Source organism: Balaenoptera musculus, chromosome 14 (assembly GCF_009873245.2).
Source record: "Balaenoptera musculus isolate JJ_BM4_2016_0621 chromosome 14, mBalMus1.pri.v3, whole genome shotgun sequence".
NCBI classification, from domain to species: domain Eukaryota; kingdom Metazoa; phylum Chordata; class Mammalia; order Artiodactyla; family Balaenopteridae; genus Balaenoptera; species Balaenoptera musculus.
The window spans coordinates 5,153,588-5,179,275 of record NC_045798.1 but is presented as its reverse complement, the minus strand read 5'-3'; the positions used below and the strand labels follow the sequence as shown (position 1 = coordinate 5,179,275).

General features: G+C 44.3%; 1 protein-coding gene across 1 annotated transcript in view; it reads left to right on the top strand.

Annotated features, from left to right (window-relative positions):
• TMEM132B (transmembrane protein 132B) overlaps window positions 1-3,276 on the top strand; it is a 373,207-nt gene extending 369,931 nt beyond the window's left edge. Inside the window, exons 8-9 of the mRNA XM_036823382.1 lie at window positions 504-695; window positions 2,128-3,276. Of these exons, the coding sequence (XP_036679277.1) occupies window positions 504-695; window positions 2,128-3,276 (1,341 nt within the window). The remainder of the gene's footprint in view (window positions 1-503; window positions 696-2,127) is intronic.
• Window positions 3,277-25,688: the final 22,412 nt, after the last annotated feature.

Here is a 25,688-nt window from a genome sequence, read left to right as displayed (position 1 = left end):
CTTACCTGGTTTATCCAATGATGACGCAGCAGCCCACGCAATGGTGATTAATGGCCCGTAGTGGATGTTTAACTGCCCACTGAAAGGAATAGGAGCAGGGAGAGATGGCCGAGCACCAGTCCTTTAAAGTTTTACCACAATTCTGCCATTTTCACACCTAAATATTAATTGTTGGAAAGATGTTACTCTTTGGTGCTTGGTACCCAGGTGGGCAATTTTTAGTTATTGCCTCTAAATTAAATCCTGCTTTTTTTTTTTTTTTTTTGAAAATCCAGTGGTGTTATCATGATGTGAATCAAAGTAAAGAAAATGGACCAAGATGATATTTGTAAAACTCCTTCACTTGGAGAGTGTAATTGAACAGGGGCATAACGCTCACACACACAATTTCCATATGTGCACTCATGTCGGGAAAACTGGGAGAACACGGTGGTGGAAACACCAGTTAAGGAGTTTTGAATGGTATGAGGGGCAGAGACTGAGGTGTCTCGCTGACCCTGCAGGTCCTGTCGCCTCTCTCTGACTCCATCCTGGCTGAGAAGACGGTGACCGTCTTGGATGACCGTGTCACCATCGTGGACCTGGGCGTGCAGTTGGTGGCCGGCTTGTCTCTTTCCCTGCAGCCTCACAGGTCGGACAAAAGAGCCATCATTTCAACAGCAGCTGCCCAGGATGTTCTTCAAGCCCCACAGCAAGTAAGATTGCAGAATCCTTTCGTCCCTGGCCAGTTGAGACAGCTTCTCTCTCTGTCACATCCTGCAAAGGAGATCCATAGAGAGAGCACTTGTAGCTGGGACTGGTGATTCTTGAAGCTTCTTCCTGTTTATCCAGTCTGTCCTGTCTCTGAGAAAAGTACTCAGTGGCTTAGATACATTTTCCTCATATGTGATTCTAATCCACCAACCACATGCCCAGATGCTACTTGCTTTACAGCAGCCTTATCTGTTTTAGGCACAGTCCGCTGCTAGACCGTGACCAAAGGCTCACATGTTTTCCCTTTTGCCAAAGCAGGTGCCTTTCGATACAGTAAGTAAGTCCCCTACATATGAACGAGTTCCGTTCCGAGAGTGCGTTCGTAAGCCCAACAAAGTTAGCCTAGGTACCCAGCTAACACAATCGGCCATATAGTACTGTACCATAATAGGCTTATAATACTTTCCACACAAATAATACATAAAAAACAAACACAAAAAATAAGACATTTTTAATCTTATAGTACAGGACCTTGAAAAGTACAGTAGTACAATTACAACAGCTGCATCCAGGGGCTGGCATCGAGTGAAGAGGCAAGAAGAATTACTGACTGGAGGAGGGTGAGGAGGTGGGAGATGGTAGAGTACTACTGTACTCTATACAGTCCTGCACAGTAAAGTACACAAAAGCACAACCACCTGTAGCGGATGCAGGCACGTGACAATGTACGCCGGACACGTGAACTAGTTTACGTGATTGGACATGCGAACACACGTTCACATCTTTGAAAGTTCACAACTTGAAGTTTCGTATGTAGGGGACTCACTGTACTCGGAAATTCCATTTCAGCTACTTGAACAAGCATGGCTAATAGGCACCCAATCACCACTGGTGACAATTATTGCCAACTCTCAAACTCTCCCCCATCTTTAAACTTTGACGTGTCATTGATAAAGATACCAGGGCACCGTGCCTTTCAAGCCAGCTGGTCTCGTAACGCATCCTTCCTTAAGTGCTTCCAGCAAAACATGCTTCGTCAGCGTTGGCTTCCTAATAAAGAATGATCAAAGTGATATTCTCTTGAGCAGGCGCCTGGTTAGTTGCACCTGAATATGATTCAGATAAATTGCCTGACCTTTCAAAATGTTTTTAGAAAGGTCAAAGTCAAATTCTGTTGTCTGGCATGCAATAAATTAATATACACTTTAATGCACTTGTTAAAGCATATTGTTTGTTTCTCACATCAACTATAGCTATAGCTTAGGGCTGATGCCAGTTCCAGGCATTGTCGAGAGCTATTCACGATGATAAAACATAGAAATTAATTTTTCTCAGATTGTATGTTTAAATAATATGACATAGGAAATCACGTTTACATTTGCAGGCTTGAAGGAACCGGATGATAACATAATGCTTTGCTTTCGTTTTTCTTAGGAAGCAATAGTCAGTTCTTGGATTCTGTTCAGTGACGGTTCGGTGACACCTTTAGACATTTATGATCCCAAGGATTTTTCAGTTACCGTCTCATCATTGGATGAAATGGTGGTGTCTGTCCAGGCAAACCTTCAGTCCAAATGGCCAGTTGTAGTTGCAGAGGGGGAAGGGCAAGGGCCCTTGATTAAACTGGAAATGATGATCAGTGAGCCCTGTCAGAAGACCAAGAGGAAGAGCATTCTTGCCGTGGGTAAAGGGAACATCAAGGTCAAATTTGAACCAAATATTGATGAGCACCAAGGGGGCACCAACGATATTGAGGGCATAAATCGGGAATATAAAGACCACCTCAGTAACACCATAGAGCGTGAAGGAAACCAGGAGAGAGCAGTGCAAGAGTGGTTCCAACATGGCGCCTCTGTCGGCCACGAGGAAAGTACCAACAAAAGCACAACCCCACAGTCTCCCATGGAAGGAAAGGATAAGAAGTTGCTCAAGAGTGGTGGTCCAGATGCCTTTACAAGCTTCCCCACTCATGGGAAGTTACCGGAACCCCATAATCCTAGTGACCTTACGGTGACCTCCAGGGGGTTGACCGACTTGGAGATCGGCATGTACGCCCTGCTCTGCGTCTTCTGCCTGGCCATCTTGGTCTTCTTAATTAACTGTGTGGCATTTGCTTGGAAATACAGACACAAAAGATTCGCCGTGAGTGAGCAAGGCAACATCCCCCATTCCCACGACTGGGTCTGGCTGGGGAACGACGTGGAGCTTTTGGAGAACCCGGTGGACGTGACCCTCCCTTCGGAGGAGTGCACGACCATGATCGACAGGGGGCTGCAGCCCGAGGAGAGGAACTTCCTTCTGAACGGCGGTTCCCAGAAGACTTTCCCTAGTCAGCTGCTCAGACCTTCTGACTATGTCTATGAGAAAGACGTGAAAAACGAACCTCTGGGTTCGTCCGGCCCCAAGAGGAAGAGGGTCAAGTTTACGTCCTACACCACCATCCTCCCGGAGGACGGCGGCCCGTATACCAACTCCATCCTGTTTGACAGTGATGACAGCATCCAGTGGGTCTGCCCAGATATGGGGCTGGGGGCGTCCCAGGGCTTTAGAGACTACGTGGAGAGGCTGCAGGACCAGATGTAAACTCCTTTCTCATGTTTGTATTCACCTTTATGCCTTCTGCTTTTTGAATGGTGGAGCCGTGCGTCTGATCAGCAATAGGGGATGAGTTAACAAAGCTTCGTTTGTGGAGGTCTGGCGGGATCCCTTTCGAAGCAGACATCAGAGAGAGCAAAGGCAGCTGCGTTCGAAGCTAGGCAATGTCTCTAAATAGGCCACATGTAGGTCCTGGAGAAATTCTAAGACCACGGTTTTATCTGCTGCCTGATACTAGCTTAGTTCAACTATGATAAACCTGACCCCACAGACATTGTTAATCATCTCATGGCAAAACGGCCGTGTGGAATTAGAAAAGACTTGGGTTTGATTTTTCTACTCCTAGACCTTTTAAAGCACAGTGGACATTTCTTGCCCTTGACCTGAGATTGGACATACGTGAAAGATGCTGAATGTAGCCGCCCATATTTGTTACGAGCACTGCTCATTATTTTTATATATCTTTGCACCTGCACCTGGTTCCTTTGACCTCTGCAATTCTTTTTGAGACATGAAGACAAGCAATTTCATTCTATTCTCTGAAATCTGTTTGATTTACATATGAATTTTAGTCCCTGTGATGTGCCACGTCCTGTTATTTCCTGGGTGTCTGTGCAGGATTTCAGGGTCTTTCCAGTTTTCCTCACTGCATCCCTTAGAGGCAATGTCTAAGAAGCTTAGCCTCATGCCGTCTTTCTTTCTTTTTGTTGTTGAACTTTCTTGTATCAGACGGGGACGTGGGATTTTACTTAAAATATTAATATACTGTAAGGGAGGGCCATCTTCTTTACAGTTTTCTACATGAAGCTTAAAAACTTTGGAGAAAAGTTGTGAACAGTGAACCTTTACTTTTATCTTCTGCTTGCGGGAGTCATGAGGACCTCTTTCCTGGGGTGCATTTCTGAGGACAAAAAAAAGTCCTCAAAATAGTTGTATTTATACTAATGCTTTGTGGTCAACACCATTTGTTATCCAAACTGAAATCAAGATCTAGAAATGATATGCAGAGAGAGGAAATTGCATAGGAAATATCTTCAGATTAAACTTTTCTTTTCCCAGAACAAAACTTCTTAAAAACAGTAAATGAAATGATGTTTCAACTTAGCAATATGTAGAAATCTACCCATACAATGATTTCCACCCACTACCAAAAAAAATCCCAAAAAACCAAAAACCCCAAAACATATATCTATCCTCAGTCATGACTCTGGCAGAAATAAAACCTATACAGGGTGTCCATTAATGGAGAACAGCAATGGGTTTACCCCCCAAATTCATAAAATAAATGACTCTTCCAGAAGCTTGAGAAGCAATTGTGATAAAAAACCATAGCTATTGGGAAATCGAAGTGGCAAGAGAGAAAAAAAAAAATCATGATTCCTGCATAATTTTTAAATAAACAGTGTTTTTCAAAGAACAGCATGCCTGGTCTCAAGCAAAGCAAGAATTTCAGATTAGGAAACTATGACAACATTCTATTAAGATGTGCTAGCTGGAAAAACAGACACTGGATGAGTATACCTCATTCTGAGCTTTCTTGAGCCATTTGCATCTCTGAGAGGTAGAATTTTAAAGGCCCAAACAGTCAGGGACCTGCAGGAGGTGTTGAAACAGTTTCTTGGCTCCTGATGGCTGTTGACTGAGCTCTTCAAAAGGCTGTGGTTCCGTGGTTCTCTTCTAGGGTTCCGTGGACGGGAGTGTGACAACCAGCCTTCTCCAACCATGACGTGGCAGACACAGAATTCTCCGTGTGTCTCTTGCCCACAGGACTACAATACGTTTGTAAACAGCACCTAAGTTACCAGTGATACGCTGCCTGACCTCAGAGGCTGGTGTTTCAGTTGCTCTTGTGTTTAAAATGGGGGTTAGGAGCTGAAGCTGGTGAGGTTCCCCAGATCTTCCAGTTTGATTGGGGAATGAAGCCAGGAGACCCAGGCATCAGCTTCCAAAGGAGTTTGCAAAGAGATGGCTGACACCTTGTAAGAAGAGCTCCTCTGGTGGCCACAGGAAGCTGCCTCTGCTTTTCAAAGGGCTTGGCAAGGAGGTAGCTCAAAACCAGCTGCGCAGGACTGGGGAGGGATTCACGTACCAGCTGAAATATAGCTGTCCACATGAGCCATGCTCCTCCTGTCAGATATTTTCCATGTTCTCTCCCTTTGGGTCTTGGACATTCCAGACGTAGTGGGGATGTCATTTCTGAAACTGAGGACCCTCAGCTGATACAGGGGGTGAGTCTGTCTCACACACACAGCAGGCTGCCTCGCACTGGTGAAATGAGACTTCCCGTGGGTAAAATTCGGGAGGGGACAAAGGAAGTTACTATTGTCACGGGGAGCCTTATTAAGGAGCATACAAATTAGACCATCTCCTATGGTCCGAGTGCTTGACGTGACACAGAAAGCAAACTGGGGAGAATTAGGAAGAGCCAGGCGTTGCTCTGCAGAGCCGGGAACTGACCGTGGTCCTAAAGACGCCTCCCGTGGGTAAGCGAACGTCACCCAGAGTGATGCAGTCTGCATAAACCACCTTTGCTGGTTTCTGTTGAGACTCAGTCAGTTCAAAATAAAAATCAAATGGAAGGTTTCAGGGCAAAGGTCCCTTTTACCATACCACACACACTCCCACATATGCACACGTACATACGTATTATACCCACGCGTGTGTGTGAATAGTGAAGAATCAGAAATTCAGTTTTTTTGTGGAAATCAACACTGTCAGTTGTTCTCAGATTTGGTGTGGACACTATTCAGCTTAACAGAATGTCACTGAAGTTCTTTCTGCTCTAAATATTCCCTGCTGACTAGAAACTATGGGTTATATCGGCTTGTTTTCCAACTAGTCAATTTAAAACAAATAGGAACTATACCTCCAAAATATTTCAGCTCAAATGGGGGGGCATGGGACTTCCCTGGTGGCACAGCGGTTAAGAATCCGCCTGCCAGTGCAGGGGACAGGGGTTCGATCCCTGGTCCAGGAAGATCCCACATGCCGCAGAGCAACTAAGCCCGTGCGCCACAACCACTGAGTCTGCGCTCTAGAGCCCACGAGCCACAAATGCTGAGTCCGCGTGCCACAACTACTGAAACCCATGCGCCTAGAGCCTGTGCTCCGCAACAAGAGAAGCCACTGCAATGAGAAGCCTGCGCACCGCAACGCAGAGCAGCCCCCTTTCGCCGGAGAAACTGGAGAAAGCCCACGCGCAGCAATGAAGACCCAATGCAGCCAAAAAAATAAATAAAATAAAATAAATTAATTAAATAAAATGGGGGGAGTGACGTAAATTGCTAAGCCTTGAAATATGGTTCGCTGGGGGCCATGCATTTGCCTGGATTTCCCAGGTTCTCACAGCTGAGATATCCAAAGGATAGTTGTCAGTAACCTGAAAGAAACGATGTCAATAGAGTCCCTTCCTCTCCCGTTAGAATGGGATGTTCAGACTCCCCTTGAGGCAGACACCAGCAGCCTCTAGAGGGGACACCAGGCCGCGAGCTCCGTCAGTCACACGCAGGGCAATTCAGATGCCCCATGAGGACCAGGTGACCTACACCCTTGGAGGATGTGAGACCCCTGTCTCCATGGGCCAGACGGGCTGCTTTCCAGGCCAGCGTACAGCTATCAAGGAGCGGCTGCCACACAAAAGTCCTGGAGTTTAAACCTACAGTGTTGCATTTGAGAGAAAGAAAGAAGAAAAGACACTGGAAGTTTCCCCTGGAAACTTCCCCCAAAGAACACACTGGCTAGCAGACCTCAGAATACTCTGTGTGAACCAAAAGGGAATAATTGACTTGCTGGCTGTCTTCTTTTGCACACTGGTCAGGCTGAGTTCCCAGACTATAATCATCCTTAAACCGTAGGCAGAGAGTTTTTATTTATAAAAATTAATGCCGGGAAAAAATGGATTAATTTTTGTCCCTTTGCTACATCTGTAGCTGAAGTATTTTGTACCTGGATAATTTTAAGTTTTAGGAAGTCTGCCGTTGTGTGTGTTGATCAACATTCTTGTCTCACTCTTTTAGAAGGGCGTCTTCCCAATGTTGAGATGTTGGGACCACGGTAAAGTGTCTGAGAAGATCCCAATGTTGAGATGTTGGGACCACAGTAAAGTGTCTGAGAAGATCATTCATTCCAACTCCACTGACCACAGAGGGTGGTTTCACCTGAATCTTTCCTTCACCATTGACACCATTGTTTTTCTACTCTTGTCAACTCAAAAATGGCCTCAATTCTCCGTTCTAGTCTCTGTAAATGACACGATAGACTGTTTATAAAGCCAGCGACCATCTCCTCCCTCAAAGTTATATTACGTGTAATGTATTGCGTGTCACCTGTTGTGTAAAGGAACAGTATGGGTGGTGGAAGAGTTATGCTAAAATATGGATAGCAGATATTTTTGTATGTAATATAGGCAATATACTGAAACACTGAAAGGTGTGTTGGAATAAATACATTTTAACATAAAAGCATGCAAAGCTATAGCTTTTAACTGTACAGACATCCCACTCAGAAATACCTAAATTGATTATGGGAAAATATCAGAACCTGACATCGTGAAATGCACTAAATTAAAGATGCAGCCTTTAGAGGGCGTGACTTCTGTTGGGATCGTTGATGGAATCTGCCAGGACATTTTGATCTTACTCTTCCTTACTTCTGGATTTTTTTCCTTTTTCTTTTTTTTTTTTTCCTGGAAATATCTCAGAAATAAAGTGACATCATTTTCCAGCATAAAGGTATATACTAACCACAGGGTAATTCATCCTTTTTAACATGAAAATAAACATTTAAACATTCTCCAGTGGTTTCATTATTTTATCCACATTTTTCTCTTTTACTTGCAGCATCTCTATGATTTGACTATCTTTCTATATTTTTCTTTTTAGCCAGTGATTTTAATACCTTTGACGCAGCAATAAATGGAAACCAAAAGAAAATGTTTCTTGAAAATTGCAAATAACTTTGACCTTTGAAAAAGGTAAACTTTTCATGTGTTGCCCTAGCAGACTGGGGGACACTTCTTCCCTGATGTTTCAGAAGGAGGACTCCTGTTTTTCAGGTCCCTGCCCAGGGTCAAACTCTCTTGGACTCAGTGCTGACATGTAATGCACCAGCCCTGCCATCTTCTCCCTTTTGGTCTCTACTTACCTGTGACTCACTCATGTGTCCGTATTTGGGGCAGGGGCTTGCGGTGCTGAGGGCCCAGAATAGGTAGAGCTCTAGACATGTAAGAAAAACAAAAGAGAGTCGGGGATCCTGCTTGGAAGGCTGATGATGTCTCAGCTGAAAGGTTGCCGGGTGCATTGCTGAGTCCCCACGGCTCTCTGTGGCTTGTATGCCCTTTCTGACGCTGCCAGCATCGTCTTTGGCATTTTGGCAAATGGCACTCCTCGTTATCAGGATGAAAAGTGCTGTCTCTATGGCAGTAACTTGACATGTCATAATAAATGCCCCACCCCGAGCCTGATCTTCCACTGGGCCCTCCAGACATCGTATGAGGAAGTGAGTGTCAACCTAGGAATTGGCCTCGTGAAATGAAACCTGCAGAGTGAGAGGCTTCAGATGAGCCCAAATGCTCTCCCAGTTTCCACACATACCCCCATCGGCAGGATTTCTCACACTTTGGGTGACTGTTTCCCGCTAACAGCCCCTTCTTCTTCTTCTTCTTCCTGGAATGGAGGAGGGCGGAGCCACAGACCCCGAAGCCTCTCCCCAGATCTCAGCGTGCATGTATGCAGTTTAGTAAAGCTGGTTTCTGAAAAAGAGGGAAAAAAGAAAGTTTGAAACGAGGCTTGTAAAAAAGTGAACCCTTTAGATTTAGACTCCTGTGTGCGCAAAATGCAAACACTGCATTGCAAACTTTTTGATATTGAAATGCTTAATGCCTGTTAGTTTCTTTATGGTTTTATACAATTTAGATCAGTTACAGAGGTAGGTTCTTTATTGGTTTATATAATTTAGATCACTTACGGAGGTTTTTTGTTGTTTGCTTTAAACTTTTATTTTTTTAAACACAAAAAAGTGCAGAAACATTCTACCCCGGTTACAGTGTTTGTAGCCTTTTCTCTGAGTCAAGAAGGCAGGACATGATCACTTTCCAGGTGGGAAGTAACAATTCAAGTCTGATAGAGAAATTATGTTACCTGTCCAAGAAAGCGACCATGCCATCAACTGACAAACTGGACAATCTTCCCATTTCATGAGATGCCCTTATAATTTCTTTGGCTCTTGGTCAGTTGTTCTGACGAAACCTTTACTTTTATCTTGAAGACTGCAATTTCTTTAGGTGCTGCAGCAACTGAGGTCAGTTTATACATCTATGCTGCCCATTGGAATAAAGCACTTTACAAACAGAGGGATGGATATTGCTTTGGGATTCAGGGTCCATGTGATGTTGACTTTTCCACCCCCTGGACGACATTACTTCTCTAAGATGGCTTAAATCACTTCTGACCTGAAACTTCTTTCTTTACTTCAATTGGCCAAAGAACAGAACAACGTTTTATTTTTCCATGATAAGGTTGGAGCTGAGATAATCTGCTATGTTATTGTTACCTCTTATAGGAATCTGAGTCACTGAATGAAATAACCCAAAAGGCCAGTGTAGACTCTTCCCCTTTGATATAGTTTTTTCACTTAGAGATGCTTCCTTAGACAGTGTGCCTTTTTCCCTCTGTTGTAATCACTGTAGGATCTCCATTTAACCCACGTATATTCCCACATGGCATGCTTTATTCCCATAAATATTTTAGGCTGACAAGGGTCACATGCCGGGCATTGTTAAGCACACCCTTCCAGGTTTTCAACGCTTTAATTTACTATTCTGGTTGGTTGTAATGCCACTTGGTGCATCTGAAAATTTGCATCAGATCTGCTACCATATCAGTTACTCCGGAGCAATGAATTGTTCAGTACCACCAGCTTATGTGCCAAAAGATGCCAGGACTGTCAGACGGAGGGACCCAAGTACTTCCTCTGGGCACAGACCACCAAGCGAGTGATTTCCTCTTTCTGTAGTTGTCTTCCACTGGGAGCCTTTTTCTGGACTTCTAGCAAGGGCATCAATTTAAAACCCAACGTGGATTCCAAGAACAAACCCATTGCCCGAACCCCATGACAGTTGATGTTCTAGGTACATCAGTGCAGGTTTAAGCAAACGCCCAAACTATGAAAGACAGGGGCTGAGAGTGGAGAATGAAATAATAAGCAACTGATCAAAGCCAGGAAAAAAGAAGTAGCTCTGCCACTCCCTCGCACACAATGAATATTGTACAGCAGATCTGTGCTCTTGCAGGGAGTCACATGTGTCTCCCCATGGCAAACAATTTTTCCAGTGCTGCTTATCTGTAACACGTGTCTGAAGGGCATGCTGTTTGCTGACGATTCAAATCTGTATCCTCAACCATCAGTTCCCAGCCCCAGACTCTTCTCGGGTGGATCCCATCTGGGCTGCAAAACACAGGGAGTGACCAAACCCACATCACCCAGCCAGTTCTGAACTTTTGGGTGGCTTCAAGGCCACAAATACAGTGGGAACAAATCCTGTCTGGCGTTTGAAACAAAAAAAAAGAGTGTGATCTTCTATCTCCGTTCTTCTGAGTTGGATTCTTATTCCCTGGTAAACACCAGCTATTACAAACAGAGCATGCTGTTACAACATTGTGCTTCTCTATACTTTTTTGGTTGTATAATGAACCCATCTCATACTACCCACGGCTTTCAGTATGATTGATCCGTTGTATCTGTCCCACAGTATATTTATCCTATCTGTAAAGGCACTTCCAAACATTTTGAAAATGAAGAAATAAAATGTGTTGGATGATTCCTTGTCATAGTAGAACAGTCAATGGGTAAGCTCCAGGAAATTATCTCATCCTCTAATAGTTGTTCAAAGGAAGATATTAAGAAGTTTTTAGGTTCCGTGTAGGGGCAGCTGTCTTCAGGGTTTTGAGGACAGTCATTGGCTGAGACCTTGAGAATTTGAGAAAAGCATGGTGTATTTAAATGTGAGAACAAGATTCCAAAGGAAAGAGGCTTGCTCTTGTGCCCTGGGGCAAGCACTCTGGCTAACCAGCCAGTTGAACTAACTTTCCCTACATTAAGAAGGTTCCTTCCAGAAAGAGGACAGTAGTGACTTTCTGTAGTGCAGACAGGCAAACTCAGTTCTTGGAGAAAGCCAAGAAAAGTCCATTTTTCCTTAAGGCTTACAAAGTTAAATTTTAATGAGCAGAAAAGGTGTATTCAGATTTATCCCTGCCAGCCAGGCGGAAGTCAATTCTATTTATAAAATTGGAGTCCCAGGAAAACTAAGTGAGGCATCAGACATTCCAATTTACATTCATTGTCTTGGGATGTGCTACGTTTAACTCCGGGACAACTTACACATTTCAATACATTGGGTCTCCTCCACCCTGTAAATTTTAACCAGGAAAAGGACTCTCATCACACCACACTCATGCCCTCTACAGATAATTGGCTCCAACAGCTATGTTGCCTGAACTAAAGGATGGCTGAGGAATCCTCTGTCAAAATTCAGCTTTAGGAAACCAAGTGCCCTCCCAGGACAGAGGCAGGGTAGCTGCCTCAGGCAACTGTGATAACCTTGATCCAACATCCCTGCTCCCAAGTTCACTGCGATAGTTACATGGGCTGATGGCAGCTTCTCAACCAGCCGTGCAATCGGCACTATTCCAGAAACAAACAGGTGTTTACAAAACTCCCTTCCCTTCACGCAAAGGGCAGTGACTATGAAGAAAGCATGGCTGGGCCTGCAAACATAGGTTCTTTGTTTTTTGTTTGTGTTTTTATTTGGCCGGGCCGTGCGGCTGGCGGGATCTTAGTTCCCAGAGCAGGGATCGAACCCGTGACCCCTGCAGTGGAAGCGGGGAGTCTTAACCACTGGACCACCAGGGAAGTCCCCAAATGCAGGTTCTTTGCCTTGACTCTCGTTTAAACAATGAGGTCAAGCAGAACTCAAGGAGGCAGCCTATCCAAGACGTTTGAAGCCACTTTGGAGCCAGATTGACGGACATGAAGAAACTCCAGGTGAGTTTCCAGGGGGAACTGGACTGAACCGCACACGGAGGACACTGCTGCTTGCTCCACGATGCCTCAGTGCTGTTGAAAGTGGGGTTTTTTGCATCCTAAATTTTTAAATGATGCTTGATCTAAAAATAGTTCACACGAACTTGAATGTTGTATATGCAGATATTCTTATATTAAGTGGCAAGATTAGCAACAGACGGTATGGAAGTTGACACTCCCTAATAGTATTATTTTTTTCATAGAACACAGGGGGAGCTTGTATTTTTTTTTTTTTACTTTATTTATCAAAATTTTAAGACCATCTATGACCTAGGGGCTTTGTCCCTTTCCGCAGAAATCAGAATGTAATTTGGATTGTACAGTTTATGGTGTCCTGTCAATTGAAAGAATAACGTCCTTTACTTGGGTGCATTGGGAAGGTGATCAGAGAACCAGAGAATGGAGCATAATTATTGCTCATCATTGTTACCCCACATGGGTCAGATCTACCTGGGGAGAGATTCCTTCCTGCTTAATCGGGAACTGCTACCTTTAAAGCTCATTTGAGGAGAAAGTAGCTGCTCTAAGCCTGAAGCATCTTTCAACTAATGAGGTCTTTGGTCCTAATCTTTGTCTGCTTCTCAGGGAGGCTCCAAACTTTCTGTCCAAACTTCAGTGATCTGAAATCCAGGTCTGACCTCAGGAGACCTGTCCCAGCCCTAGGGCAGTCCTCAACCCTGTACCCAACCTTTAAAATGCAAAGAGGGAACTACCGAACCCCAAATGACTTGCAAGATAATATTATGCCATCTCCATTTGCTGTGAAGTTTAGAACCCATACCATTTTCGTGACTTTTGAAAACAACTCATGGGTGAGATAACGTTCCGAGAATTTCTGAAGGCGTAGAGTGATCACCAAGAAATTGTAGCCCACTGTAAACAATAATGAGTTGCTTAAAGCTAGACATTTTCAGAGGCAAAATAATCATTTTTTCAAAGAATTACCTGTCACATTTCCATGTGGTTTTATTATAAATGTTCGAGATGCCTTGGAGTAGAACCTCTAGGTGGAAGGACATTTGGGGTGTCTCCTGAGCCCTCGAGAGAACCCTGGTTCCAGGGACCAGCCATCTGGAATTTTCTCTTCCCAGTGATGCGGTGTGTGCTCAGAGAAGACACAAGCCACAGGAGACCTATTAGTAAATTATGGAACTGAGGGTAGGTAACCGAACGTGGGGTCCGGCTTCTCGCCACTCAAAAGCCAAAAAAGAGGCAAGTTTATTGGAAAGGAAAGTTTACTTTATTTTGGAGGTTGGCAACCGGTGTGTGGGGTTGAACTTCTGTCCAAAGGTCGACAATGAGTGGGCAAGAGCTTTTATAGACGGAGGGAAGGGGCTCCGTGCAGAAACAGCACAGGCAGCTCCGACAGGCATCTTGACATTGGTCAGCGGTCATCTGACCCGTGTCGTCTTGATTGTTTTAAGTACAGTTAGGCTTCAGTTCCAGGGTCGGTTTGTTCCCATTTCCTTGAGGCCAGTTCTCAGAATTGTGGCAACTTATGTCATGGCTACAGTCTGGTCATCGTGTAGTTAACTTCTCCACCTGGTAGGGGTTTCAGCATCTATAAGACAGCTCACAGGACACGGCTCAGAATATGATCTATAGCCCTTGAGGAGGAACGAAAGGGCCTTGACTTTGCTTAGTGACTAAACCGTTATTATTTGGTCTCCTTTGACTGTTTTCCTTTGTTTCTGCATTTTCTCACTTATCTAATTCAACTTATTCTTTGGCCACAGTTTTTCCACAGACGAAAGAGGACATGGGGGACAAAGGCCATAAGGTCCTCTTCCATTTCAGGTACATTTTATCACTTTTCATTTTATCTATTTGTGATAATGAACCTGTAGTTGGGAAATATTAAATACTCTTTAAAAACGTATGTTACCTTAGCCTTCAATATTCTAGGTATTAAAACCACCAATATGCTTTACGGGACATTAACATAAAATTATAGAACAAAGCAAGAAAACTCCAGATTGTTTTCCACGTCAAGGGGAATATTTCCATTCATATGAAATGCCCAGTAAAGAGCCAAAATAACCACTCACTTGATTAATGTGACAGTAAAGGGTCAAAAATGTTAACTTTGTTACCAGGTTCATGGATGTGACACAAAGGCAATGAAACTCCATGTCTGCGGGTCCCTAACACTTTCAGGAGGAGAGGGTGCTGGCAGTAGCGACTGTGGGTGGTGTCGTTATGGGCATGTAAAATTGAAATACTGTTCCAGGTGGAGGGAAGAGAACATGCGAAGGCAGCCAGTTCCATGTGCTTGAACCCTCAGGGGCAGGGGATCCTGGCCGGGCTGGGGAGCCTGTGTTTGGGAATATGATTCTCGCAGGGAGGGGTCAGAGGCCCCCAGCAGGCAAGAGATGTGACCTGAATTGTAGTTTCAAAATAAACCTAAGGCATACCAGCCACACACAGGGCTCTAGATTTGGGTCTGGGGTGCTAGTATATTTCTTATTCCAAAGTGTTCACAGACATCTCAAGGTGGGGAGCCCAGGCATAAGCTGCCCAAATTCTGGAAAGTTCTAAATGAAAAAAAAGTACTGTTGGGCTAAGAGGATAGATTTGAAGTAAAACATGATCGACAAGACATGTTTGGGTTGTAAGGTAGTAACCTCTTAAGTGTAGCATTTCTCCAAGTGTGTTGCAATGAAGAAAGTTGTCCAGATTAGAGGGTGGGAAAAACGGAAACAAACAAACAAGTAAACACACACACACACACACACACACACACACACACAAGTCATTCCAAGAACATATCCTGCCATGGGAAACACTTTTTAATCTTCCCCGCTGAAGATTTTCAGGCCACTTTTAAGGCTTTGAGAAGTCTGCCTATAAAGAAACGTTTCGGGCTTCCCGGGTGGCGCAGTGGTTGAGAATCTGCCTGCTAATGCAGGGGACACGGGTTCGAGCCCTGGTCTGGGAGGATCCCACATGCTGCGGAGCAACTAAGCCCGTGTGCCACAACTACTGAGCCTGCGCGTCTGGAGCCTGTGCTCCGCAACAAGAGAGGCCGCGATAGTGAGAGGCCCGCGCACCGCGATGAAGAGTGGCCCCCACTTGCCGCAACTAGAGAAAGCCCTCGCACAGAAACGAAGACCCAACACAGCCATAAATAAATAAATTAATTAAATTAAATTTAATTTAATTTAAAAAATTAAAAGAAACGTTTCACATATTTCAAGTATTCCTCAACCTGCCTTTTCCGTAAGTTACTCACTTTAGTTTTCTTTTTCTGTTTTCCATTTTAATAACTTATTATTTATTATTTGCCTGTTTCTGCCTAAAACCGATCAAAACCCTAACGGACTGCACTGCACACTTTGAAGGATGCTGTTTTAGAGCGTTCTAGCGATCCTGTTAGGGCAGATTCTACGTTGCTTTCATGTTGCCAGTGTTTTCAGGAAAGAAATGTACCAGTGTGGGGAGGGGCTAGGGCAGCTGGGCAGGTGGTTGCTGAGTGCTTTCAGAACAGCTGCTTCCCTTTTGATCCCGTTCATTCCTTGCTGTGCTTCAAAGGCAGATCTGGGACCAGGCAAGCTTTGGGATCCAAGACAAACCACAAGACCCGTCCAGGAGTCAGGGATGGCTGGTGACTGCTTAGCCTGAGAAGCTTTGGGTCCTGCTCAAGCTAAGCACAATCAAGAAGGTAAATGCTTTTTATAAAAATCCATTTTGTAAGGACGAATCTGTCTCATATCAGGCCAAACACTAAGATGACATTCGCATTAGAAAACTGAAACCAGCTGCTTTTACTTGTTCCTGATGTTTGTTTATAAAAACAGGATTGAAATAGAATTCACCTACCACACCATTCATTCATTTAAAGCGTACAGTTCAGCAGCTTTCAGTATATTCACACCATGACAATAATCAATCTTAGAATATGCTCATCGTGCCTGAAAGAAACCCTATCCCACCACCAGGTTACTCCCCAAGTCTCCCAACCTACAACCTAGGGAACCACTAATCTACTTTCTGTGTGTATAGTTCTGCCTTTTCTGGGTATTTCATAGGAATGGAATCACGCAACATGGGGGTTTTGTGACTGGCTTCTTTCACTCAGAATAATGCTTTCAAGGTTAAGATGTACCTTAACCTTGGTACACCTAATACACCTTGATAGACCTAAATATAAAAACTAGAATTTACAACTTCTCAGAGAAAACATAGGAGAATATTTTTCTTTCAACTTTGGGGCCAGCAAAGCTTTCTTAATCAAGTCACAAGATCATTTAGCATAAGCAAAACATCAATAAAATTGACTTCATCAAAACCAAAAACCTGTTTTTCAAAAGACATCATTACGAAAATAAACAGGCAGTCCACAGAGTGGGTGAAAATGTTCTTGGTGCAGAAGACTTGTATTCAGAATATACAAAGAATGCCTGCAGCTCCATAAAAAGACAAACAGCACAGTTGAAAATGGGTCAAAGTTTTGAACAGAAATTTCCCAAAGGAAGATCTGTGATGGGTACAAGAATGAGTACCTTCCACCGTTTGCCGTCAGGGAAATGTCAGTTTCAGTGATGACGAGATACGAGTGCATACCATCTATCATGGCTAATATTAAAAAGAACGAAACATCCATCGTTGGCAAAGGTGTGGAAGAAAAATTTTCCGACATTGTTAGTAGGACTGTAAAATACTATCACTGCTTTGGGAAACATCTTGCCAGTTTCTGGTTAAGTTAAACATATACTTAACATATTAGCTAAGAATAGTGTTCTTTGGTATTTATCCAAGAGCAATAAAAACATGATTCTACACGAAGACATGTGCATAGCAGTTTTATTCATAATACACACCAAACACAGAAATAACCCAAACAGCCATCCACAGGAGAACGGATAAACAATTGTCTTTTTAAACAGTGGGATGTTACTAAAATAGGAACACTCTTCCGATTTATGCAACTTCATGGGCATAGTGAAATGAAAGAAGCAAAACATAAGAGTACTTACTATATGATTCCACTTACATGAGTTCAAGAATAGGCACAAAAAAAAAAAAATCCAAGGGCTTAGAAATCAGAGGAGTGTTTGCCTTTATTGTGGTGTGTGTTGACTAGTAGGGGCGTTAACGTGGGTGATGGAAATCTTCTTTGTCTCGATCAGGGACTGCCTGACGTTGGTAAAGGCCTTTTTAAAATTCACCAGACTATATACACTTAAGACCTGTCCCTTTAACTGTATGCAAATTACACTCAAAATAATGTCATGAAACAAAAATCTTCCAAAAAATACAAACAAAGCGAGCAAACCCCAAATATCCCTGGTGAGGCCCTTTTTGCTTCTGTCCCTACTTGTAGCTAGATTTCCCCCAGTCTCAGAATTGCTCCCCTTTGCCCTCCCCCCGCCTCACCCCCCCCCCCCCAAAAAAACAACCAAAAGAACACTAAGCAAGAAAACTTGGAGAGGGAGATTTCTGTGACCTTTGTTGGCGGGACCAGATTTCGGGGTTGGAGGAGGAAGACCTGAAATGAAGAAAGGAAGGACCCACCTTGACGCCCTGAGCCCCAGGTGCAGAGCATGGGAGCCCGGCTTAACTGGGGTGCTCTTGGTTTCCCGCGGGACCTGCACGGCTGGTCACCTCTGGCTTCAAGCATCCTTTTTCATTTCCACCTTTTTCATCATGTGTGTGCCTTGGCAGAGAAAGGTGGGACCACACTTCTTTATGGCACCTCTGGCCTCCTCTCAGCCTCATGAATGGTCTTCCCTGGGCCAGGCTTTTGTTTTTTTTTTTTAAGAAATTCTATATCTTTAAAAAATATATATATATATATATATTTTAAAGATTTTATTGATTGATTGATTGATTGCTATGTTGGGTCTTCGTTTCTGTGCGAGGGCTTTCTCTAGTTGTGGCAAGCGGGGCCACTCTTCATCGCGGTGCGTGGGCCTCTCACTATCGTGGCCTCTCTTGTTGCGGAGCACAGGCTCCAGACGCGCAGGCTCAGTAGTTGTGGCTCACGGGCCCAGCTGCTCCGCAGCATGTGGGGTCCTCCCAGCCAAGGGCTCGAACCCGTGTCCCCTGCATTGGCAGGCAGATTCTCAACCACTGCACCACCAGGGAAGCCCAAAAAATATATTTTTAAAATATTTATTTATTTAGGCTGCCCCGGGTCTTAGTTGCGGCATGCGGACTCTAAGTTGCAACATGCATGCGGGATCTAGTTCTCCGACCAGAGATCAAACCCAGGCCCCCGGCACCGGGGGCACGTGGAGTCTTACCCACTGGACATCCAGGAAGTCCCTGGGTCAGGCTCTTGATTGGAGTCCAAGTGGAATATTCCATGGGTTCCGTGTGGCCTGTCATGGCCCAGCAGGGGACTGGCCCCCAAAGGGCCCTTCGGCACTGACCGCCACAGCCTGTTGATCATAACTCGTCTTGGAAAAGCTGGGCAGGATGTCTATGGTGTTGTCTGAGGTTCTGAGACAGGTCCTAGTTGGGGTTTCCTTTGGGAGATGGTGGTAAATACTGCTGATTGCTTTCGTAGTCAATACACAAATTATTTTAAGGAAGGAAAAAAATGATAGCCTGAAGATTTTCTGCACAAGTTAAAACATATCATAGAATTCATGATGGTCCCTAGAAACAAATGATCTCCAATCTCAAGTGATTGAAGGCAAAAAAATCTCAAGTGGTTAAACCCTTTAGGATGAATGGCAACAGCTTCTGATATCACCAATGGATGATTTGGGTGAAAAATACTGACCTTCAGGAAAGTCTAAGCTTTCATGGGAAGGAGAAGGAGGGAAAGTAAGAGAGAGGGGTCTGACTGAACAGAGAACAATACTCAAGCAACGCTATGCATGGAGAATCGTCAGTGAGGGTCAGCTCAAGGATGGCGGATTCACCTGCTTTCCAACAAGGTACACGAGAAGTGGCAACTTGAACACAAAGAAGGAATCAGAAAACGATTCATCACATCAAAGCTGCTTAGTAGAAACCACACTTTATGCAGCTAAGTTAGTGCAAGGAGAAAGTTAGGAAATATACAAGCTACCAGGAGGAAATCAAATAAACAAAGCACTCAGCATCCAATTACAATCTCCAAACGGGAGCCAGGATCTCTGTAGTCAGAGAGTGCTGTCTGAAAGGGAAAATTTAAAACTCCGGTAGAAAATTAAAATGCAGCCTGAATTATACCAACAGCATGTGATGAAACGCTACAGAAAATTACATGAGGAGATGAATCACTTAGGGATAGAGAAGAAACTTTCCAAAATGCATGAAAAAAAAAAATCAGCCACACCCCTCAGAAGATGTAGAATCAGGAAAGAAGCAGTCTCTTTTGTCGAAGTCCGTTTATTTAAGAGATCAGAAATTTCAGAGAATTGGCTGGTGGCCCTGAGCACCACGAGAAAGCACAGGGACGTAGAGAAAAACAAAGTTCATGGCAGACACGAATTATCTGGAGTGGCTTAAATCAGAGCTTTTATCAAAAGGTTCCTATGCCCCTGCTTTTTGAATACAGAACTCCGCAGAAGCTGGAGTAATGAACGCGATGAAAAACTGAGTATTTAAACTGCTAGATTTATTTCCTCTCTCTACTGCCCAAATTCAGTAGAAAAAAATATCATCTTTAATGAAAGTAATTTATAGACATATTATTTTATGCCTGCCTTTTTGATTAGATGTTGGGATTGGGGCAGGGAATTTAACATTTAAGTGCAAGGGGTTTACCTGTACTTATATATTATCTAAGCATTTTGCAGCCCTCTCTCCAACTAGGCTCCTAGAAATCGAAACTGACAGGTGGCTCATGGAGGAGGGATATTGCTACTGCCCAAGCTGTCTATGACACGTCCAGATCTCACGAATATAGGATTAATCACTTCCAGATGATCGCTTGGGGTATATCCTCTTTCTCTGGATTGCAGGCTCCAAAAAGCAGAGACTAGTTCCTGATACAGAAGCTACTATACCCAAATAAAAAAAAAAAAGAAAGCAGAGACCAGTTCCTGATACAGAATCTACTATACTCCAATAATAATAAAAAAAAAAAAAGCAGAGACCAGGGCCTGATACAGAAGAGTGCTTGAGGACAGTTGGTGAATGAATATTTGAATGGACGAGTTTTATGATTGTCAGGATTCTTTGTCAGGATCGACAGTAACTGAAATCCATCAAACAAGCAAAAAAACACACCAAAAACCAAAACCAAACAGACAAACAAAAAGATCAACAACAACAAAAAAGAAAACAAAAAACCAAGGAATTTATTAGCCCTTGTAAGTGTAAAGTCAGGGATATGATTTCAGGCATAGCTTGATCCAGCTGCTCAATCAATATTCTTAAGAATCTGAAGCCACCCCCCCCCCAACCCATTCTCTTTCTTCATCTCTCAGGTATGTTTTCTTCTGCATTGACCTCATTTTCAGATAAGTTTTCTCCATTATTAGCAGATAAGGACCCGAGTTGATCTAGAATTACTTTCTGCCAGCTCAGTCCCCATAAACACACATTTAATTGGAAAAAGAGATACAAATGAGGAAGCTCCCATGCCTGGAAGTTGCTGGCAGCCATTTTGTGACCGTGAGGTGGGTGTGACTAGGATATAGCTGGCAGTGTGGAGAAGAAGCACAAGAAACAGAAAAACACCAGGGCCGTGGAGATACTGTTGAACTGCTGGATAGAGCTGCCCCGAGGTGCACTGTGCAACTTTATGTGAATCGATAAGTTGTCTTCATTTTTTAAGCCATTTTGAGTGCAGTTTTCTCTTATTTGCAATGGAGAGATTTCCAGCTGACAGGGACGAATGGCATGTTTTGTGTGTAGCCAAGAGGCACTTTAAAGGATTTTAAAAGTACATTTATTTGTGATGGAGGAGAAGTGAATAAGAAGTGGAAACCAAACTTACAGTTATTTTCAGAAGCTGCGTGATTAGTTTCCTGCTTAATGTCCCCATTTTTCAATCCACTGGTGAAAACACCCACTCCCACCTTCTCATTCTAAATTCAAAACAAGAAACAAACACGAGCATCTATTAGTGGACTTAATTTCACGTTGGTTGCTGGTGGTGTCACAAAGATTGATTAGGTACCAGCCTTACTGTTGAGAATGAGGTCACGATTGAAGTGTAAATTGAGGACGTAACACACAGCCCTGTGGGCTGGGCTGGTTGCGTAATCTGCAGGCGGGATTTAAAAAAAAAAGATAAAAGTACCAAGGTAATAAAATATTAAGCTTTTTCTTGTGGTCTCTCTCTCAACTTATGGTATTTCTTATTTGCTATTTAGTGCTGTTCTAGGTAAATAAAAATTTTAAATGATGGGAACAAATTTTGCCATTAATCTTTATACTGTGCAAGACCAGTTTTAGATGTAAATATCAGTGCATTTAACTTGTATGCAGAATCATCAAATATCAGTGCATTTAACATGCATTTTATAGATTTTAAATGCATATGTATTTTGTTCTTGCCAGGACAGTGGAAATGTTGCACAAAACCGACTCAACTGTTTTATTTCACGTCTTGAGATGCACACATTCTATGAAAAATCTCTCCCTTCAGCTTGCTGATGAATAAGGGAGAGATGGAAAGAAAAGGAACTCTAGATTGTTCTTTTTTTTTCTTTTCTTCTAGGACATCCTTTTCAGGATCAGTGGATGCTGAGTGTAGGAGAGTAACATGAGTTGGAAAGTCCACGGTAGGGTTCTCTGGTCATTCATGCTTCTTAGAATGCTGCTTCTTTTTGCATTCAGAGCAAGTTCAGGTTCAAAAGGAAAGTGAGGGAGAGGGTCGGTCAGTGACCCTGCTTGTCATTTGAAGATGGATCCACCAGCATTCTGGTATCACGGCTGCCATATGTGAACGGGGCAGCAGGGAATAGCAGGCACACACGTTACATGTATCTCCTCTGCTCTCACGCGTAGCTTTATAAATCTGACTTCCTTTATAAACACGAGTTCAAAGATAAACTCGTTAAGAATTTTAAGATGGTGACACCAGAGCATTAAACCAACCACGGGGCCCTTCTTAGCCTGGGGCCCCACGCACCTGCCCAGGTCACACACCTGAGCAGCTGGCTCTGCCTGCAGGGCATCAGAGGAAGGAAGGTTGTTGAGGTTTCATGGAAGTGGTGGCTTTGGAGACAATGAATGAGGGCGAGGATGGAGACACAAGGTTGGTTATTCCTGGGAACGGAGTGGGGAAGGACCAAGTAGGGTGAAGGACAAATCTAGTGCCCTGGGTCTGGATCTTCCAAACTCAGAAGAGGGAAAGCCAGGGGTGGGAGTGGGTTTTGAGGCACCATGGACTGTGGGATCAGAAAACCATGATCGTGAATCCAGCCGTGGTCATGCAGATGGTGCAGAATGTTGGATGTGATTTGCCCTCCCTGATCTGTTTCTCCATCTGTTTATGGAGAGAGGACTCCCTCCCTTGTAGGGTTATGGTTGAGAATTAAATGGGATCAGACAAGATGGTTGACCCTTAATCCATCTTAATCCATATTATTTCCCTTCTGTGTATATACTATGTCTTGCCAACGGTTGCACTCAACATATAATTGTTAAATGATTGGGTTGAGGCCACCCTATCCTGGGTGACACCCTGAATGGGCACGTGTTGACGACCCGTGACACCCACGCTGGTCCCTTGGTGGAACGCTGGGACCAGGTCAGGGCATCACAACGACCTTTGACGTCACACACCGCACCAGCGGTCTCATCCGGCTGCACGCTCGGGGGATCTTTCAAGCCTTGTCTGAACATCTGAAGGAAGAAGAGCATTCAGGATACTTCTGTTAATAATGATAAAAGCTGCCATACACTGACTTAATTTAATCCTCCCCGATAACTGAGATCCTATTTACCTCTGAGTTTTGCAATTGAGGAAACTGAGGCTTCGACATTAAAACAAACCAACAGAGGCAGGTGACAGCTCTGGAATTTGAGCCCAGGCATCCAGACTCTGTGCAGCCCATTATTCTCCACCCTGTGTGGTCCCCCAGTTTGGGGGGAGAACCCATATATCGCAAAGTGTATCAGAGTGGAGGTGACACATTGCAAAGAGGCTCACCTTACAATTTCACCACGACATTCCAGAATGGAGGTTTGATTGTGCAAAGCGAACTTCTTAAAGGATGAGGAGGAGAGACACTTCGAGCTGAATTGTCAGGCGGCTCCATCAGCTGAAGGCCAAGGAGAAATGAAAACAAAACAACTCAAAAATCAAAGTCATATCGGCCAGAAAAAGTGGCCCGTTTTGGCAATTTTTCAACAGGCTGCTTTGGAGACCGCCACCTCTGTTTTGTAGAGTGAGACCACATCTGCTTTTGTGTCCCGGTTTCTCCCATAAAAACCAGATGTCCCGTCATCCCTTCCCCTGACTTTGTCCCTTGTCACATTGCTGGGCACACCGACAAGCTAGCGACGTGCGGTCAGTAGCTCGTCCTTGTGTACAATGGGACACCAAATAGACTAGAAGCAGTAAATGAAGAAACAAACCCCAAAACCCCCAGAACCCTTTAGCTTTAACAAATCGACAAGTCTGTTTTCCTCTGAAAAAGGAGAAGTCAGGAATAAATCACCCAGTAGTTTCTGAAATAGAAAACTTAGTCGTTACCCCAGAACATGAGGCCGTTTGTGGGAAATTTGTAGGCATGTTAATTCTGCATAGGGCACGATCGGCCTCGAAAGAAAGTGAGTCACAAAGGGACTCTGACGGCCTCGCGCTACGTTTAATACCATAGCATTAAAGGGTAGGAGTGGGTCTGTGAAAATCGAAGTCAGACATTCTGTCCCCAAACCCCCAGAGCTCTCATCTCTCGGGGGAAAAGCCAACATCCTCACCAAGACCCACGTGGACACCCCTCTTCTGGCCTCCTCCCCTCTCTGATCTCATTTGCTGCCCTCGTTAGTTCTGCTCCTGGCCCTCCATCCCCACTTATTCCCAAACACCGGGATGTCTCCTGCCTCAGGGCCTTGGCACGTCTCTTCCTCTGCCTGCAAAACTCTACCCCCGGCACCGCACCCCGCACCTTTCAGAGGAAGTGAGTGTGTGGCTCCCTCCTCCTCCCCCGGAGGTCCCTGCTCTCCTGACCACACTATCATTCCTTGCATTCCCGCACTCCCTGTCTCCCTTTCCTGGTCTGTATTTCTCCAGAGCGGTCATCATAGTCTCCCATGCCCTCCAATCCACTGCTCCCCCTTCTGGAGTCTCAGCCTCATGAGGGCGGGTCCCTGTTTTGGCCACTGTTGTGCCCTTAGAGCGTAGAGCAGCTCCTGGCACACGGAAGGAGGTCAGCCAGACGTGTGAGTGGGTGGGCTAGAGAAGAAAACCAGCTCCCCCAGATCCGGGCTCAGCTCTCTTTCTAGTCTGAATGGTAGATGCCAACGGTAGGGGTCTAAGTCTGTGCACAGAAAACACCTACCGACGGACCATTTCCCCACCACCAGCAGGTGCGTACCGTGCGAGGATGGGACCAAGAAGCAACAGTAGTACGAAGCGTTATCTCTCAAACATGGCCTTCTACCAGTCATTGTGTCAGACACAGGCAACTTGCAAATATGGGGGGCCGTCCTAATAACCGACTGCAAACTGGTTGTATCCTGCGCATTTCGAGATGAGGAAACGGAAGGTCACAGAGGTGAAACCTCTGATGTAAGGCCATACAGCAGTGCAGCCAGCTCGGAAGATGATCCCGCTATAAAATTGTAGGTCAGGACCCAGGCACAGGGGGCAAGACCCTGCCAGCTGTTCCCTTTGTTGTCATTGCCATGACAATCCTGTTTATGGGGGAACTTTTCTGAGATGAGCTCTGAGCTGGGACATGGAAGAGGGGAAACGCTGGGGTCTTTATTTGGCCCGCGGAGCACTTATTTATATACTTTAGAATTTTATGACTAACACTTGAAAAATCAGGTTTTGCATTGTAAGGCATCCAATTCCCTTGCTTCTCTTGAAAACATGGAAGTAGAATTTCAACTCTCTAGAAACAGGTGTGGGTAGAGAAAGGGACCACCAGCTGGCCCATGTGTGTGGTGAACATTTATTCATTCTCTCTTTCTTTCTTCCAACGAATATTTATTGAGACCTACTCTCTGAGAGCCATTGTTCCAGGCACTGGTGATGTGATGGTAAACAGAACTTACACTTCTGAGGCAGGAGACAGATAATAGACAAATAAATAAGTAATTATAGAGTAGGTTTGGTGGGGTAAAGATCTATGGAGAACAGCACAGCAGGGGAGGGCATAGCGAGTGGCTGGTGGTGGAGATGGGAGTTGAAAACGAAATAATCAACAAAGACCCACTGATAAGCTGACATCTGAGCGTGGAGTAGAGGAAGCGAGTGAGTA